Source organism: Macrotis lagotis, chromosome 1, assembly GCF_037893015.1.
Source record: "Macrotis lagotis isolate mMagLag1 chromosome 1, bilby.v1.9.chrom.fasta, whole genome shotgun sequence".
Classification (NCBI taxonomy): domain Eukaryota; kingdom Metazoa; phylum Chordata; class Mammalia; order Peramelemorphia; family Peramelidae; genus Macrotis; species Macrotis lagotis.
In genome coordinates this window covers 289839825-289859470 of record NC_133658.1, presented here as the reverse complement: position 1 = coordinate 289859470, position 19646 = coordinate 289839825, and the positions used below count along the sequence as shown (strand labels likewise).

Sequence of the window (19646 nt, the reverse complement as noted above, 5' to 3'; positions counted from 1 at the left end):
GTGAAGATCAAATGAGATAATAGTTGGAAAGCTGTTAGTTTTCTATCTAGCTTTCAGTAAACACTTAATAATTGATCCTTCCCCCTTCTTTCCATCCATAAATTGGTTACAAAAGAATTTTATATTCTAGAAGGGACATTAAAGGTCCTTTATCTTAAAGGCCCAGAGATAGAAAGTGCCTCAGCCAGGGAGTTATCCTTGTATGGCTAAGATTCATGGAGCTAGAACCTTCTATGATATTGCAGGTCCCTGAACAGTGGCAACAAGGTCATTACTGCCTCTCCCAAGAGATGATTTGTGCAGGGAGGCTTCCCCTCCTACCTGAATGAGTCGGCCTTGTTCATTCTGCAGGGCATTCAACCCCTGGCCCAGCGTGCCATGCCCCCTCTTGAGGCCCTCACAGTCCTCCTGGAGCTCAGTGGCCTGGGCCAAAAGTTTGGGAATCTCATCAGCCAACGTGGCCAGCAGGGCCTGCTCACGACCACCAGTAGCCCTAAATTCAGTTTCACGGTCAGTGAGGGCCCGAAGCACAGAAGCCTGGGCACCCTCCAGACGGGCAAAGTTGTCGGCATGGTCTGGGCATCGTGGGTCAATGAAGATGTTGATGCGGGAGCTGTCTGCCTTCTCAATGGTAACCAGGGCACTGTTGTCTTCATCAGGATTCGTGCTGATGACCGGTGGGGGTTCTGTTACTGGAGTGTGATAGTGGTTCATGAAGAGGATGGCACCGGTGACTGTCACAGCCAGTAGCACGGCAACAGACAACAGTACAGTGCACAGGATGTAGCCACAGTTCATGCGCTAGAGAAAGAAAATGGACAAAGGCCATGGGTAACTAGAGAGGGAAAGAGAAGGATCAGACAATCATGAGGACATGGTATGTCTCTTCCCAGTTTTTTCTTCCTGCCCAGCTTTCTCCTGGCCATTCCCTATCTATGATGTAACCAAGAAAGAAATTCTGGACCCTCAAGCCAAAACATCAGAAAAAGATTCCTTCCTTCAGTTCAGGCTTTGTTAATTGAAAAATCAATAGCCCTCCAGCCCGGCAGGAGCTGATTAGGTGATATTTGCGTGAAAAGAGAAAGGAGCTACAGAGAGTATTTCCTATATAGTAGAACCAGGAGCTGGGAGATGAAATCCTTACCTTTAAGGACTTGGTCTAGTTTAGGCAAACAGGGAAGGCTTCTTGAAGTGCAAGGGAAGGAACAGGGAATTTGGAATCAGGGAACCTAAACTTAACCTCGAGAGCAACTACTTAGGATCTGTGGGATCTGGGGCAAGTCCCTTCTGGTCTGTGGCACTTAGGTTTTTCATCTCTGTAATGAGGGGGTTTGAACTGATCATTTTCAGCTTTAGATTCTATGATCCAATGAAATATTTTTTTTCAATAATTTAAGACCAACATGATTAGTGCCAATTGTAGGGCAGGTGTTCAGAAGAGAAAGCATTGGTTGTGTCTGGAGGGATCTTAGAAGGCTTCATGAAGGATGAAAACTGGAGACCAACCTTGGAGAGTATTATTTGAATAGGTAGAAGGGAGAATCCTTACAGATGAGGGACATAAACTGAGCGGGACTTATAGAGAGGTTAGCTGATGGGACTATATTCAATATTTGATGGAGCTATTGAAGTCCCTGAAAACATTCTATAAGGCCCTTCTTGAATCAGTAAACACTGGAGGAAGTAGAAAACTGATGGGAAGCCTCCAGATGATGTGTGACTTTTGGGTTGATTTCTTTCAAGGGCTTCTAGTTCTCCAGTTGATTAATCACAGTCACCTCTAATCTAAATACAGTGTTTATTAACAGCACCCAAACCATTAGTGGAACATTCATTCATTCATAAATATATAAACCATAGACACAGTCATACATACTCACAGAAATAGAAAAAATTATGTATTTCCACTTCACTGCTACCCTATGGTCTCAGCCTTGCTCTGATACTGGAAAATGAAGCTACATACTTAGAAATTTACTCTATCCAGAACTGTAGACAGAATGACTCATGGAAGTTGGGTTTTATATTGAGATAGACAAAGAGAAGCTAATGACTTTTACAAAGGTACAAAAATAGGGGGAGAAGAGCCTGGGTATGTTTTAATATACTAATCATGAATAGGCCAGACAAAGGTAAACATAGGATTGGAAGAATTGTGTCAAATGTATAATCGTTATCATAATTGCAAGACTTCTCAATGGGCTGGAGGGAGGAAGATAATTTAGAACTCAACATTTTAAAAACTAATGTTAAAAATTTTTAAATAAAAATTATACACTTAAAAAAGAGCTTCTGAGTCATGGGCTGTCCCCATGGATACATTCATTCCTCTAGCTATTTCTATTTAGGTCCCCCCTCCTCTCTCTGAAGGAAGGGGTCCGGTTTAATATACAACAGTGGTTTCAAACTCAAATAGAAACAGGAACCATTAATCCATATATAAGGATCTCTGTGGGCCATATATTGACTTAGTTTAAAATGTAATATTATCTATATTTATTGTGTTTTTATTCATTTTGATAAATATTTCCCAGTTACATTTTTATCTGGTTCATGATACACTAGGGAGTGTTATGGACCACCTGCAGTGTGCAGGCTATTTGAGACTTCTATTTTATATACAGATATGTGTGTGTGTGTGTGTGTGTGTGTGTGTGTGTGTATGAATGGCAGATCATTCTAGTATTGTCTAAATAAGGTCACAAAGAGTTGGAAATGACTGAAAAGCAACTGAAAAAGTGGAATAAACCTGGGCTTGGTTTCAGGAAACATAAATTCAAATCCTAGTTCCAGAATTTACTAGTTCACTGAGCTTTTCTAAGCCTCAGTTTTCTCATGTGTAAAATGGAAATAATAATTATAATATATTCTACTTAACTCACAGAGTTGCTGGGAAATCATTTTGTAAACTTTAATGTATACTATTATTAAATGTCTCAGTTTCTTATTTATAAAATGGACATAGAAGAATTGAAGGGTTAAAAGTACTTAAGAAATCATTTAGTAAACACCCTCATTTTATAGTTGAATAAACCAGGCTAGGGGATAGCTATATGGGCAGAGTGGATAGAATACTGAGTTTGGTGTTAGGAAGACTCATTTTCCTGAGTTCAAATCTGGTCTCAGATTCTTACTAGTTGTGTGACTCTGGTCAAGTCACCCAATCCTGTTTGCCTAATTTTCTCATCTGTAAAATGAACTGAAGAGGGAAATGGCAAAGCCATTCTAGTATCTTTGCCAAATGAGGTCATGAAGAGTCAGACACAATTAAAATGACTGAACCAAAAAACTGAGACCCAGAAAAATGTAGTCTTTTCCCCAAAGTTGCATGGCATGTTCATATGGGTTCCATTTGCTATTCCAGGGTATGTCTTTTGAGTTCAAACCTTGGTTCTGACACTGTGTGACCCTGGAAAAAGTCATTTGATATCTATGAGCTTCACAAGTATTTTGTTAGGGTGAGCCCATTTTGTAAATCTTAAAACACACTTGAAATGTGCCCTAATAAATGCTAGGTGATGGGGTGGCTAGGGGGCACAGTGGATAGAGCACCGGCCCTGGAGTCAGGAGTACCTGAGTTCAAATGTGACCTCAGACACTTAATAATTACCTAGCTGTGTGGCCTTGGGCAAGCCACTTAACCCCATTGCCTTGCAAAAAATAAAAAATAAAATAAAATAAATGCTAGGTGATAATATGATTTTCCCTATAAAAGCAGAGAAAATTGTACACCAGTCTGTATTCTGCACAAGAGTGTCCAAGGCAGCAGGTAGAATCTAGTTGCTCTGGAGAACCTAAAAGAGTTTTTCAGGTGCTTTCTTTCCACTCCACCCCCCAGATGTGAACTCTGAAGTACCTCTTCCATCTGCCTTCCTTTATCCCTCTTTCCCTCCCCCTTTTCTTTCTATTTCCATAAAGCTGACATAGCCAGGGCTCCAGAGGTTAACATTCCCAATCAAATCACCCAGAAGGGTAGAAAGACAAGTCACCTAATAGTTTGTGGAAGGAAGGAACCCAGAGAGACAGGACTGTAAGAGACATCACTTTCACCATTTGGCTCAATGTCTGCTGATGCAGCTGGGGGCAAGGACCTGGCAGTATAGAAAAGGCACAGCCAGATTTATGGGCTCTCTCTCTAGGGATCTCAGTACCTGACATGAGCAGAATCTAGCAAGTCAGAGATTTTGACTCACAGAATAGGAAAAAGGCTTTTAGAACTAGAAGTGGTCTTAGAGATCATACATTCTATCCCACCTCTCATTTTGCAGATTGGGAAACTGAGGCCAGGGTAAAAGACATCACACTCTTCAGGTCACAATTTAGTTCAATCAACATTTATCAGTGCCTACTATATTCAAGGTTGTATCATCTCCTGGGATTATAAAGGAAAAAAAGGGGAAAGGTCCTGCCCTCAACATGTTTATATTCTACTTGAAAAATACAATATCTGCACAAATAAGTAAATACAATATAATTCCAATAAATTCTAACAATTAAGATGGTTGGGTAGTTAGTGACTTAGAGTGGCTCTTTGGAGAGCCAAGGCTAGAATTTAGATTTTCTGACTCCAAAATCTTTCCATTATTATGCCATTGAATTTCTCTTTGATTAATCTGAATTAAAACTTTTTAATGAGTGCCTATGAGAGACAGCACAAACTAGAGAAAAGAGCAATGGGTCTCAAGTTAGGAAGACCTGGGTTTGAATTCCACTTCAGATTCTTAGTGGTAATATGACTCATGGAAGGTCCCCTAAATTCTCTGAGACCCTGTTTCCCCATCAATAAAATAGGCTTACTCCAAAGAGTTGTGATGAGGATTGAATGACATGGAAACCCTAAGTTTTAGTTATTACTATATAGTTAGCATTATGCTCAGTACTCTGTGGGATGAAAAAAGCATAAGACAATATACTTAGTGCTAGGAAATTTAGGATTTTTATCAAGGAGGAAACACACTATAAAGGATGGTATAGAATTAAGTGTCCACAATAAGGTTACAGGAGGAGTTTTCTGACTATGAGTTTCAGATTCAGATAACAGATTCCAAGTTTAAAGGGATTTTCTATGTGTGCTTGGCCTTGCTACCAATCTTGACCCCTTTTGCAACCCCTTTTGGATTACGTGGCATGGAAAAGAGGCCAGGGCTGCTTCTGGCAATTTATTCAAATCTGATTTTGCCAGGCACAGTGGAAATGAGTCACCCTCTCACATACACTCCTTCTGCACATACTGAACAAGTTAACCAGTTTCCAAAGTGCCAGCCATTTGCCAAAGAATCCTACCCTGTCCTTTCCTCCACCCTTGCTGTGATGACAGGCATTCTCTAGGCAGGTGCTGTCCATGGTCCTCCCTTCCTTCTCCCATTACATAGAAGGCAGGGCTTTCCCTGACCTACACCAGAGTAATGCTTCTCCAGAACCCCAAGGAACACAAGATTGGGTGAACCTCATACATTCAGAAGCAAAGAACAACTTGGGTTTGAAAGCCAGATCTTAAGTGCTGCCTCAGCAAAGCCTCCCTGTCATCCTCTCTGCCTTTTGTAGCTCTCCCTTCAGCACAAATCTATTTGCAGTGGTACCTTTCCCAGAGCCACCCTTAACCTGAAACTGATCATTTGGCCTTAAGGTACTCCTGAAGGACTCAATGTGATTTGGGGAGACCAAGTTGGAGTCCCCCTTTGACTTACCACTCTTTATACTTTGTAATCTGACAGCCCGCCTCTTCAACCCTGATACCTCGTCCCTTGATAAAGAAAGAGGAAAATAAGGGGGTTCTGCAGAAATAGGTAAGAGTGGGATGATGGGAATTAAGCAGGCAGGAGGGGGGTAGTGCTAGGGACTAAAGATGAAAGAGGCTACTCAGCTTATAGGAGAATTAGTCTTCAGGGACCACCTTAAAGATAAAGTGCCATTCACTTTTATAGGCTGCCTTTTACGTGCGTTGCAAAGAAATCTGTCCAAGATAATAAGAGGGGCTTTTGCTAGAGAGCTACCTTTCCTGAGTTTGCTTTGGGCTTATAGTATATTAATTGAGGCCTTTGCCAATCCTTGCTGAGCTGAGCACACAGGCTGGGGGCGTTCTAAGCAGAGCAGCCCTTTGCAAATCTGGGTTCCCTGAGTCGGCGAGGGGGTGGGCTTATGGAAAAGCAGAAATTTCAATCAAAGTGTTAAGAGGCAGTGTGGTATAGGGGAAAGAACACCAGGGTGAGAAACAAGAAATCTGAATTTTAATCCTGGCCACCTACTTGATCTGTCACTTTACCTTTCTCAGTCTCAGTTATCCCATCTGTAAAATGAGGCATTTCAACTAGATGACCTTTGAGGTTCCCTTTTAGCTTTGGCATTCTATAATTTTATAAAAGGATTTCTGATGGGGAGCTTTCTGGAATTGTGGCGTATCTGAAGGAGAGATGTGTTTAGGATGAATATTTCTGTAGTCCTCTGTACAACACAGTCTAGAACATCCCCTTGTTATAAGGTTAGCTTCTCTTTAGGTGTCTAGGAAGAGGGAATAATGTCTGAGTTCCAAGATTTGGGTTTAGAGCTGAGTCAATGGGTCAGAACTGTTGGTAATCATACTGGATCATTTTTGGGGAAATCCTCTTCTATCACCAATTGCAAGGTGGTGAGAAAGGCTATGGGCAGCAACCTGAAAATTTAGTAGTATCTACTGATGTTTAAAGGTTTCCAAAGATGAAGAGACTTTTGGTAACCAATTCTGGGACCTTCTTGTATTGGATTTGCAGAGGGGAAGGAGAAACAGAGGATAGGAAGAATTCTCCAGTATCCCATGTCCCCTTCTCACTGGCTGACTGAGCTGTCAATCAGCATCATACAATGCCCAATTAATTCTGTCATTGGCTGGACTGAAGATGATGGACAGCTCATTCAGCTGGTGACCCTGGAAGAAAGAATGATGTTTTCTTCTGACATTTGAATAAGCTCCATAAACATTTCTGAAGTCCCATTAGTACAAAATTCTTGTATTTTATTCTATGACTAAGGTGGCTAGGGGAGGGGGGAGGGGGGAGGAGGGAGGAACAGAATGAGGCATGGCTACTTGGGGTGGGGATCAGAGAACAGGAGTACCTAAACCTCATAGGTGCTTAAACCTGTTCAGAAAGATATGACAATGATATACAATGCATGTATAACCTATATCAGATTGCTTGCTGTCTTGGGGAGTGGAGAAGGAAGGGATGGAGGGAGAAAAATTTACAAGAATGAATGTTGGAAAAATATGTGTAACTGGAAAAAATGAAATAATATTAGATTATTTTTAAAAAGAAAGCCATGTCAAACAACATCTAGAACTGTCTATAAAGGGTATGAGCAGAGAGAAGGATGGTTTTGGTAAAGGGTCAGAAAGTCTGGATTAGTGAAGGTTTTGCTTAATCTTCATCCATTTAAAAATGACTCTCAACTAATCATCCTGAAAGTGTGCACCATCAGAGAGACTATGTAATTTCAAGGCAGAACTGTGGCTAAGCCATCAGCCCCATGAAAGCTTGGACTATATTTTATCTTCAACTGGAAATCTCCCTAGGCCTAGTGCAGGGCTTGGCCTACAAAAGGTATAAAGTTGGTATTTATTGATTATTACTGCAGATATAACCTAGTCCCAGATTCTGGAATTAGAAAAGCAAAGACTGTGCAAGTTTGGTGTCAAGAGCATGAGGTCTTTTAGAGATCACTGAGGATAGGTTCTGATCTTGCTAGGTGATCCTATCTCATTGAGTAATTTGGGAATAGTGGGAAACTTACCCAGGACCCCAATAATGAAGAAAAGCTTCTAGGACCTAATGGAGACATTGAAGTCCTGAGATTCTTGGGTAACATCCTCTCCTCAAATTCTCCTCTAAACAATAAAACCTAGGCATGTTTCTATCCTTTGTTCCGTTTTTAGCCAAGTCTGGGAGCTGAGCCGATCTATTCCCAAGGCTAGAATAAGAGCTGGGCCAGCAGCCTCCTTTCTTCCCTGATGCTTCCTTCTCATCGCCCCTGGAAAGGATCTGAGTCTTGTCCTGATTGACAGATTACATCCCTTGAATGAAAGGATCGTGAGGAGAAAACCTATCTGTTCAGGATGGGGCTCAACTGACAACACAGGAATTGTGTCACCAAAGGGAGAAGGAAAAGAGGAAAGAAGAGCAGGGATTTTGAGCACACACTTTGCTTTGTCTCTGCTTTTCCCCAAAATGCTGGAGCCCAAGGAGAGAACACTGTTCCTTTTGACTGAAAATTTGTCTTGGTTTGGGAAAAATCAAAGGATAGAACAAGTATGGAACCTGTGCAAAGTGTCCTGGAGACCAGCCAGGACTATGTTTCAGGGTCAACACATAATATCTCCTGGATGCCAATGAGAGTAGAGACAGAGAGAAGGAGAAAGGCTGCCTAGGACTTCTCTCCCTATGTCCTGGCTTAAGCATACCTATTCTCTTGGGAAATAGCCCCCTGGGGAAGCTCCAAGCTCACTAATTATTCTTGAGGTCAAGCAAATGACTCTCAGCTGCATCATTGTGTGATACCACAATAGAAGAGAGTTTGAGGACCCCCTCCCTCTCAGGGAATTTTTCATCTGCTCCACTGTGGTGGATCATCCAAGTACAGGACAAAACTATGGATTGTTCCTTAAGCGAGAAGAATTGACTCTTGCCCCAATATTAAAAACCAAATGACTGATTCCTCCTGTTATAGCATCCCCTTCTCTTCCTAGTCTATGTCATCATCATCATCTTCATTATCACCATCATCATCACCATCACCAACACCACCACATCATCATCATGATTTTAGCTATTCTAAATTGTACTTTAAAAATGTGCATTTACAAACATAATCTTATCTGATTCTCACCACAAGTATGTGAAGTAGGTATGATTATCATCCCCATTTTACAGGTGAAGAAACTGAGGCTCAGAAAGATTAAGTGACTTACCCAGAGACACACAGCTAGTAAGTGTCTGAGGCAGGATTTTAACCCAGTGCTTCTTGTTTCCAGGTCCAGCGCTCTATCCACTACACCACACTGCCTCTGTTAATGGAGAAAGTCATTTGGAATACCGTATTTGGGCTTAAAAAGAAAACTGGCCAACTACCATGTGATCATGACTGAAGTAAGTTAAGCTATGTCTAACAATCTGTGTGACCTTGTGCAAGTCTTTCCCCCTTCTTTGAACCTCAATTTCTCTCTCAGGAAAATAAGGGGACTGGACTTAATAATGCCTAGTTTCACTTCCAGTTCTAGAATTCTATGTTCAAAGCTTACTATATAGCTGGATGAATTAATAAATGAATATTCTAAGATCCCTTCCAATTCTAACATTCTATGATTCAACTTCTATCAGCACCAAATACAGTGCTAAGGATATAGGTTGTACCTCAGTAAATACATGATGAATTGAGTGAAACCTCAACTAATAATAGAACAAAGAGAAACAGATTTATATTGGAGCAGAAGAGATTTAGTCATGACCTCAGAAATGACTCATGAATGACAAATGAAGACTGGTTGTATCATGCCAAGGGAAGTTCTGAATTATCTAGGCCTGGGGTTTCAAACAAATGACCTGTAGGTTGCCTGTGATCCACAACACTTCCAACTGTAACCAGAACTAGATTAAAGAGTAATTGGGAAATATTTAACAAAAAAAAATAAAAATACAATAAGGCATAGATAATATTACATTTTAAAACTAAGTTAACATGCAGCCCACAAGGGATTCTTATGTATGGGTTAGTGATCCCCTTTTATTTTGAGTTTGACACCACTACTCTAGGGCAGTTGGGTGGCACAGTGAATAAAGTACTGGGCTTGGAATCAGGAAGACTCATTCTCATGGTTTCAAATCTCACTTCAGACATTTACTAGCTGTATAACCCTGAGCAAGTTACTTAACCCTGTTTGCCTCAGTTCCTCATCTGTAAAATGAACTGGAAAAGGAAATGGCATATCACTCAGGTATCTTTGCCAAGAAAACTCCAAATGGGGTCATGAACAATCAGACATGACTGAAATGACTGAACAACAACCACTGTTCTAGGTGGGTAGGGAATTCTCACAAAGGAATGGATAAATGACCACATTGCCATAAAATGTGGGTTGGGGGCAGGGCCAGTCAGAGGACTAGGTTTACAAAGGCTACTCTTCTTTCTAGAAGCCTTCACCCATTCTTTTCTCATCCCTGTGAAATAGGTGAAAAACAGAAATCCTTTAATTTTTCAGATGGAGAAGCTGAGACAGAGAGAGGTTAGGCAACTGGCTCAAGGTCACACAATAAATGAGCAATAGAGCGGAGAACAGAGCTCAGGTCCCCTGCCACCCACATTAGGCTCTAGTCATTAGGACCCAAGATGCTTATTGGCAGTGGAGGGAGACTGGTGAGTACCTTGAAAACCACATGACTTGAATCTATTGTGCTTTCCTTAGAAATTACATAACTTTGCTGGTTGACCCAAACCAGAGAGGATTTTTTTTAAAAGATCCATCTTTACTTTTCCTTCTGTTTCTACAAAAGCTGATTAATCATAGGCAAGACTTAAACAAAAGTGCTTTATAAATCTTAAAGTATTATATAAAATGTAAGTTATTATTATTATTATTATTAATGAAGTAACATTGATTGGAGACATCAAGGTAGAGTAGAAAGTGCTAGATTAGTGGTCAGAAGGAAGGAAGCACCTACTATATGCCAGTCACTGGTTAAAGCACCTTATAAAAATGATCTCATTTTGTCTTCACAACAACCCTAGGAGATAGCTGCTAATATTCTCCTCATTTTACAGTTGAGGAAATTGAAGTATGCAAAGACTGTAACTTGCCCAGGGTCTCACAGTTAGTAAATGTCTAAGACTGAATTTGAACTCAAGTCTGACTCCAACTTCTGCACTCTACTGAATTGCCTAGCTGTCTCTACCTAGGTCAAAAGACCTAGATTGTCATCTTGACTTTGCCACTAGCAAGTTAAGTGTTTTAAGCAAATCACTTCACTCCTTCCAATCTTGATTTCTCCATCTGAAAAATTAGAATGGTGCAAAAAGAGAAACAGTGCTGAATAGAGAGAGGAAAGACAGAGACAGAATCAGAGGGAGCAGAGGCAGAGACAAAGAATAATGAACAGAGAAGAGAGAGAAGAAACAGATGGAGAGACAGAGACAGTAAAAAACAGAGAGAACAGAGGAGGGGGAGAGATAGTGCTTGCTGAGTATTTAACCATGTACCTATGCTGATGATGTCTAAGGTCACTTGTACCTTTAACATTCTCTGATTGATGTTCTGACATATTCTAGGACCCTTCTACCTCCACTATTTTGTGGCAGGGAAATGCAAATAGGAAGTTAATGAACTCAATGCCTAATGGTGTTAAAGTTGGAACATCTAAGAGCTTTGCAATAACCCAGCAATAAATACGAAAGAAAGAGAAATAGCCACTAGACCTCCTGCCTGCAAAACCATTATCACCAGTCTTGGCTAAACCAGGGTTTCTAGAATCCTAGACCCTAAGGGTCTCAGTATTAGAAGGGACCTCAGAGGCCACTGAATCTAACTCTTTTTTAGGTGGGAATCCTCACTGTAATATCTTCAATAAATGCTCATCTAGTCTCTAGTTGAAGATTTTTAGAAATTGGGAAGTGACCCATTTCCACTTTTAAACAGCTCTAATGGTTAGGAAGGTTTCTCCCACATTTAATCTAAATTTGCCTCTCAGCATCTTCCATTCATTGTCCCTGCCTCCTAACCAGGTTTCTTGACACCCCAGCACTCAGCAACTCCCAGTGCTAATCTTGAGGCTAAGGACCAAGAGGAGATCTTGAGCCTTCCAGTCATCTACCTTCTTCAGTAGGGTTCCAATAGTTCATTAATAATCCACCTGGACTCATTAACCAGTTGTTTGCATATTTCTATCCCCTCATCTTCTCCCAGTGATATTGAAGTTCCAACTTCCCATAGACCTCAGCCCTAAACCTCTAAGTTTCCACTTCATATGCACCTACCACTTTCAAGGTGCCCTCTGAAACTTAATGAACTTATGTCCTTTTTTTCCATATTTATAATCGTCTTCTGGCTCTCTTCCAGATGACACTGTATCCCTGGCAATCCTTTCCATACTAAATGAATATTCTTTCTTATTAGCTCCTTCTCCCTCTAATTCACTGCTCCAATAAGGAAACTGCATTGCTCCTTGCTCCCCATTGCCAATTCTAGATTCCTCCTATACCACTATAGTTCAACATCATCTTCTTCCTTGATGTTCTTTCTATCCAAATAATCACTCAGTCCAGATCCTGTTGGTTATTATCTAATGATCTTGCTTTCACAACATATTCAGTGTCTGGTTCCCAATCTCACTTTCCTAATCCAACTTCTGCCTCATAATTATGAACTAATACACTTATTTCCCATTTTTTGACCTACTCAGTTCCTAGGATCTATTCTACCATATCTTTGATCTCACCATCACCCACAAATGCTCCCCTTCCATGTTCAAGAATTCCAAATGCCTTTTTTGATCATTTTTAAAATCATTTCACCTCTCTCAATGCCTTACTAATCCTAATTCTAGTCTTCATCCCCAATGTGACTTGAAATCATTCTACCCTTCAATAGTTTTCCAGTCCATCACTGACTCTGGTTCCATTCTTGCCTTTCCAATCTCAACTCTCTAGTGAACCAGTTCAATTCTACTTTATCCCCTACTCTCAAAGCCCTTTGTCCCTTATTCTATTGCTATTCAAATCCCATTACCTCCAATCTCTTGTTCAATATCACTGGAATAGGAAGAAAAAGATGGGCTAGGAATAGGCAAACAACTATTGAAAGAGTTCAGGTTAATGAATTGTTGGACTCCTGCTGAAGAAGGTGCATGATTAGAAGGTTCAAGGTCTCCTCACAGTCCTCACCCTCAAGGTTAGCACTAGGAATTTCTGTGTTACTACTTGTAATCTGTTGAATAGAACTAGAGGAAATCACATAGCCCATGATGCCTGGGCCCATTACACATTTATATTTCTTAATCTCTATAACTGGGTCCTCACAGAAGCATGGCAATCCTGTTCCTCTTTAAATTGATAATTTCACTCACTACAATGGTTTTTCTAAATCACAGAACTCCCATTTAAACTCCCACAAAACTCTCATAGAAACTCTCTCCTCCCACTTTCTCAGCTGAAGACCTAACTCATATTTCACAGAAAAAAAAATTAAGGGTGTTCATTGTGAGTACCTTCTTCTCCCTTCTCTTTCTATGACATATCCCTAATAGCTCTTCCATTATCTCCTCCTTTGAGGTGGCCTTTCTCCTTGCCAATCTCCTGCATGTATAATTAATCCTATCCCTTCCTATCTTCTCTAGGAAATCGCCTTCACTATCCTCATCTCTCTCTAATTTTGGAATTCTCCCTATTATCTGCTTTCTTCCTTTCAGCCTACAAAAATGTCTTAGTATCTTCCATTCTAAAATAAAAACACTCTTCTCAGAACCTACTAACCCTGCTAGCTATTGTCCTATATCTCTCTTCCCCTTCTTATCTAAATTCTTTGGGGGGAAAATCTATATTCAATATCTCCATTTCCTCTCCCCACCCCTTTCTTAATCCTCTGCAATCAGCGTCCATCTTCATCATTCAATTGAAACTGCCTTCTCCAAAAATACCAGTGGTCTTTTAATTGCCAAATCCAACAACTTCTCCCTTTCTCCCTCTCCCCACTTACTCTCCCAGTCTCCTCTTCCTTACCCCATCCCTACCTCTCTCTCCTTTTCAAAATCAGTCCTCATCCTTCTTTAACCCTAGGCAGTATTTGACACTACTGGCTACCTTTTCCTATCAGAAATTTTCTCCTCTCCAGGTTTTTGTAATACTGTTCAGTTCTGTCCCAATTTGCCTTACTACTCCTTTTTAGTTTCCTTTTCCTGGATCTTCATCTATACCATGCTCACTAACTGTGGACATGACCTTGATTAAGTCCTAGGCTGTCTTCTCTTTTCTGTCTCTTTTCTTTCTATACTTTCACTTGGTGATCTCAACTCCAATTATCAGCTCAAGTATTATTTCAAGCAAATGGTTTCCAGATCTATTATACAGCTCTAGTCTTTCTCCTGAGTTCTAAGATCCATATCACAAATTGCCAAACTCAGAATGTCCAAAATATAATTCATGTTCTTCCACCCCCCCACACACACAAATCTATCTCTTATTACTGTTGAGGGCCCCAGGTTCACAACATTAGTATCTATCATCTTCAATTCCTCCCTTTCATTCACCCCTCCAAGTTTGATCATTTGTTAAATCATGTCATTTCTATCTTCACAGCATCTCTTATACATCTCATATAGCCACCAACCTAACTCAGCCTCATCCCCCTACGAATGGAGCTAATTGTAGTTGCCTTCTCCTCTACTTTGATGTCAAAGTGATTTTCCTGAAGCACAAGTCTGTCCATATAACCCCCATACCCAATAAACTCTTATGGCTCCCAATTACTCCTGAGATCAAAAATAGCACTAAAACCCTTCCCAATCAGGTCCATTCCTATCTTTCTGGTCTTCCCATATATCACTTCCCTCAGGAGGCCTTCCTTTGTCTTTCTCAGTAGCAGGTATCTTTCTCATTGAGGTCACCTTGTATCTGCTTTGTATGTTTCTATATGTGTTGTCTTCTGCCTTTGGATGGAAGCTCCTTGAAGACAGTGATTGGTCTTGCTTCCCCTCCCCCATATCCTCTATGTTTAACAGAGTGACTGACAAACTTCATAAATACTTATTGATTGGGGCGGCTAGGTGGCACAATGGATAAAGCACCAGCCCTGGATTCAGGAGTACCTGGGTTCAAATTTAGTCTCAAACACTTAATAATTACCTAGCTGTGTGGCCTTGGGCAAGCCACTTAACCCCATTTGCCTTGCAAAAACCTAAAAAAAATATTTATTGATTACTTCCATTTGACCCTCTGAATCTCTTTCTATGCAACAATTTTTCAGGCACTTTAAAACAATGATCATGTCTCTCCTAAATCTTCCCTCCTCCAATTCTTTTCATTGTTCTTCATATGGGATGGACTAAAGGAAAGAAGCTCCTTTGGCTTCAGAAGTAGAAGAGAAGAGACAAACCCCAGACAGAGAAAAGTGGCATCAATAAAAACAAAAGAGACTAGAGTTGGATGCCAGGAGGAACGTCTTGATCATTAGAAGAACAAACAAAGGAATAAATTACTTGGGAAAGTTTGGAGATGTTCAGAGATGAGAAATCCCCAACCTATTCTGATAAGGAATTCCTTTGATTTCCCTATAAAGCCCTATGATCCTTGGTGGGGATTTGGGCAGACAGTGTAGGTCAATACAAAAGGGTTCTCTGACATTTTCCATTTCAAACACATCAACCTAGGTAGGTCTGGACACATGTACCAGACCATCAAGCCTCCCCTTCTCTCCCAGGCAGCTCTAGATGGTACAATGGATAGAGTGCCCAGCTGAAATTAGTAAATTATTATTGAGTTGTTTCAATTGTGTGAGACTCTTTGGGACCCCACTGCAGGTTTTCTTGGCAAAGATAATGGATTGATTTGCCATTTCCTTCTCTAATTTGTTTTACAGAAGAGGAAACTGAGACAAACAGGGTTAAGTGACTTGCCCAGGGTCACACAGCTACTAAGTATCAGAGACTGGATTTGAACTTAGGTCTTCCTCACTCCAGGTATATGTTTTATTCACAAGGCTACCTTGTTGCCCTAGGAATCAGAAAGACCTGAGCTCAAATCCAGCCTCAAACACTAGTAGTAGGACTTTCAACAAGTTACTTAATTCTGTGTGTCTCAGGTTTCTCAACTGTAAAATGGGGATAATAATAGGACCCACTCCCAAGGTGGGGAGGCTCAGGTGAGATATCTGATAAGAACTGAGTCCAGATGTTCAATCTATGTTTGCCCTTTCCACCTGGAGTTTTAAGTCAGCTAGAAACAGAGGGGAAGTTGTGGGGGAGATAGAGCAACTGGTGAAAGGCAGAGCCAGGACTCTGACATGTACTGTCTGCTGGAGAAGATGAGGAAACTGTGGATGGTGGCCGAAGCTCAGGCCCCCAGAGAGTGCACGAAGCCTGGCTGTGCTCATTTGCCAGGGGGAAGACAGCTGGGCTTGTACTTTTGTGAGCAGCTGGAGCCTGCACCCCCAGGGAACAGCTGTAGGAGGCCCCAACTCCCCCAGGGTCTGGGGAGCTGAATTTCAAACAGCAGTACCACCAAAGTCACCCAACTCAGAAAGACAATAAAGAGGACTCAATGTATTTCCTCATGTGTTTGTGTGTTGACTTCTGCAATAGGTCATTACTCTGGTACAATTTTTTTGTGATTCTGCCTAAAGGTCAGAGAATGGACTTGATTAACTCTGCGTCGCTCCAGTGGAGAAGAGCTAGGACCAACCTGTGGGAGTTTAGGACCAGTGGAAGGTCTAACCACGAAAGCTGTCTAATGGCATGTGTGACCCAGCTGATAAAAATCTGGGCAAGGAGTCAGGAAGACCTAGGTTCCAATCCTAACCTCTCTGAGCCTCAGTTTCCCCATCTATAAAATAGGGATGATAATAATCTCTTCCCAGGGCTATTGTAGGATGTAAGTGATATAATATGTGCAAAGAATAAATCTTAAAGCTCTCTAAACATGGCACCTCTTACTGGAATTATTCAGATCAAGGCTAGATAACTACCTGACATCAGTCAGGAATTGGATTTGATGACTTTAGAGGTCAACAAAAAGTCATCTTCTAGCTCCAGAATTCTGTGATTGCTTCAGTTTGACCCAAAGGTATAAAAGAAAAATGCAGGGAGAATTCAGGATAATCAGTGTTCACAGTGAAGATTGCTGACCATTACCCTCTCCTCCACTCCTCCTTTGGATAGGGTAGAATGTGTAAAGAGGATGAGTCTGAGTGAGAAAACCTGGGTTTCAGTCCTAGTTCTCATGTAAATAAGCCATATGGCTTTAGATGAATCACCTAATTTTTATGGGCCTCAGTTTCCTCATCTGCAAAATGGATCAGGGATCTTTGCCCACTTCCCTCACAGGACACTGGCAAGAACAATATGGTGGAGACAGATGTGGCAGTCCTTTGTACACTGTAACTAAAAAGCCCCAGAAGGTGCCAAAACCAACAGCCTGTAGCAATGAGATGCAACCCCCATCTTCCTGCATGTGTACCATCTCCACGCAGGAGCTGTCTCCCCTCCCTCTGCTTCCCTTCCCTCTAACCCTCCCTCCCCATGAGCATATGTCTGTAAGATTTTAAAAATGTTAAAATGTTGGCTTTTTTTTTCTTTTCTTTGTCAAATTGGGCACCTATACAGAAGCCCATTCGAGGTGGTTTTACATGCACACTGACAGTACTTAAGAGCATTAGGGGAGAGCAGGGCTGACTCCCTAGGGTGTCTAGTCATGGTCCCTTTCCACAACGGAGGATCCTAACCCTTTTACCAAGGGCTCACCAAAGGATAGCCACAGTGAAGGGGAAGTCTTATTTGGGGGGGACATGGAAGATGACCTTTTGACTGCCCCAATTCCTGGGCAACCTGATTTAAGGGCAGAGAAATAGATCATAAAATGGATCATAAATTTAAAGTCTAAAGGAATTTTACAAGGCATTGATTCAAATCCCTCATTTCACAGAAGAGATTGAGAAAGTTGTCCAAAATCATACAGGTAGAAACAGCATAAAGATTTGAACCCAGGTCCTCTGACTCCAAATTCACTGCTGCTATCACTGTGCTTTGCTTTTTACCCATGGATGAGGTTCTAGCCCTGGTCATGTTATTTCCAACAGAAGCACTTGTGCAAGTTGTGGCCAGGGCGTTATTTCTCTTTGAAGTCTAGGTAGGTAGGGGAAGGAAGGGAAGCCTTTGAAGCTCTGCTTGTGCTTCCAAGACCTCCAATCTTTCCTCCCTGACCTTAGAGGCAAGTAAAATCACCAGCCTCAGCTACCAGCTCTTCCTGGACCAAAACTGGTCTCCCTTTTTCTTTCTTCAATCATTCTTCCTTCTCTGCCCCCAGCCATGCCACCACCTGCAGCCCACTGGATTGCATGTGCCCATATTCATTGACCACCCTGTCCCTAGTGAATGTCAGAGGAGCCAGAGTCCAGCCTCTGGGATAGTGGCATACCAAAGTCATGTCCTGAGCTCACCAGCTGCCCCAGATGCCAGCTCCTGCCCAGGGACAATCATGTCACAGGCTGGTGGTGCCTGTGGCAGTTCACCCATCAAGCACGGTAACCCCCCTCCCCATTTCTGTGTCCCAGTCCTCACAATTACCTACACCACAGTGTGGACACTACCCTGTCTGCCACCCCTTCTTTCTTCCCTTAATAAGTAAGTCTAAGCAAGCACCTGAATTATTTCAGTAGATGGGACAAAGGAAGCAAAGATTGCAAATAATCAGACAGAACTCACTGCAGCATGCAGTCAACATGCAAAATCCTATTTAAAAGGTTCTTTAAGCATTTCCAATGTGCTCCAGTTCCTCCGAGGCGGCTGTGCAGGCTTATTTACCTGTTTGCTGCCGCCTCCCCCTCAGCCAGCCCGCTACAGACCCAAGGTGCCACGCTCGGAAAAATAAAGAAACTCAATAATTCAGTGCCAATTTGCCGACAGCCACCACTGTCCTCCCCGGTCCCTTCAAGGGGTGGTGGTGGGGACTCTGAAAGGTGCCCTCCCGGGGGTGAGAAGTCTGGCAGCCTGGAAAGAAAGCTGGGACTGCATCTCAACTCCGCAGCCCCGATGCCCCGGACCGAGCCCCCCTCGCTCGCGTGCCTGTCAAAAGCCAACCCTGCACTCCTCGGTTCTCACTCTCCAGCTGCTGCCTAGATGGTAGGAGGGGAGGGGAAAGCAGGAGAGGCTTTGCCAAGGGACTTCTGTTTATCTCCTTAATATCATGCCTCTGGAGGGTGATGGATTCTACCTCTCACATGCTCTCCCTCCTTCACCCCGATCCTTTTCCCATTCTTTTCCTTTACCTGGGATTTCTCCTGCTGTCCGTCTTCAAGTTGAGGGGCTCCACCCATGGCTTTCCATCTGTCATTTACCATCTTCTAGGAGGACTCAGTGTAAAAAAATGTTTAAAATGGATCTAGATACACACAGATGCAGAAGAGGAAACCACCTGAATCTTGCAAAGGGATTTGAGCTTTCTTCTCCCTGCCCTTCTTCCTTGCTGGCTCTAATGCAACCCTGTTGGCATGTCAGCCTCCCTCTGTCAGTCCCTCCCCGTCACCCTCTCCCTTGCTCCATCTCTCTCTCTCTCTCTCTCTCTCTCTCTCTCTCTCTCTCTCTCCCCCCCCCTTTTCCTTCTTCCTCTCCCTCTCACTTTCCTTCTCCCTCTCCTTTACTCTTTCCTTCTTCCTCCCTCCACAACCCCCCCCCAGTTTTCTCTACTGCCCTAGGGGGTCAAAAACAGAGAAACTCAGGTTAAAAAACAAAACAAAACAAATAAACCCAAAACAAAGACAAGGCCAGCAAACAAACCACCCACTAAAAATCCTCAGAAAGAACATAAGAAAGGCAGCTGTGGGGAGCTTGTACCCCGTCTTTTTGGAGAGAGGGGAAAAAAAATCTCAGCCCAAATATTTGCAAAAACTTAAACCAGAGCTACCAGCTCAAGTCACCTTAAAA

The 19646-nt window shown here is 42.1% G+C and overlaps 1 protein-coding gene across 2 annotated transcripts in view; it reads right to left on the bottom strand.

The window, feature by feature from the left end:
• The window catches only part of FIBCD1 (fibrinogen C domain containing 1), a 71956-nt gene extending 52737 nt beyond the window's left edge, over positions 1-19219 (bottom strand). Inside the window, exons 1-3 of one of the 2 annotated variants that reach the window (XM_074210906.1) lie at positions 18992-19219; positions 8939-9034; positions 322-801 (exon numbers count right to left, since the gene is read on the bottom strand). In XM_074210906.1, coding sequence (XP_074067007.1) covers positions 322-801; positions 8939-9034; positions 18992-19063 — 648 coding nt within the window. In that variant the 5' untranslated portion in view covers positions 19064-19219. The remainder of the gene's footprint in view (positions 1-321; positions 802-8938; positions 9035-18991) is intronic. The other variant, XM_074210907.1, reaches the window with a different exon arrangement.
• Positions 19220-19646: the final 427 nt, after the last annotated feature.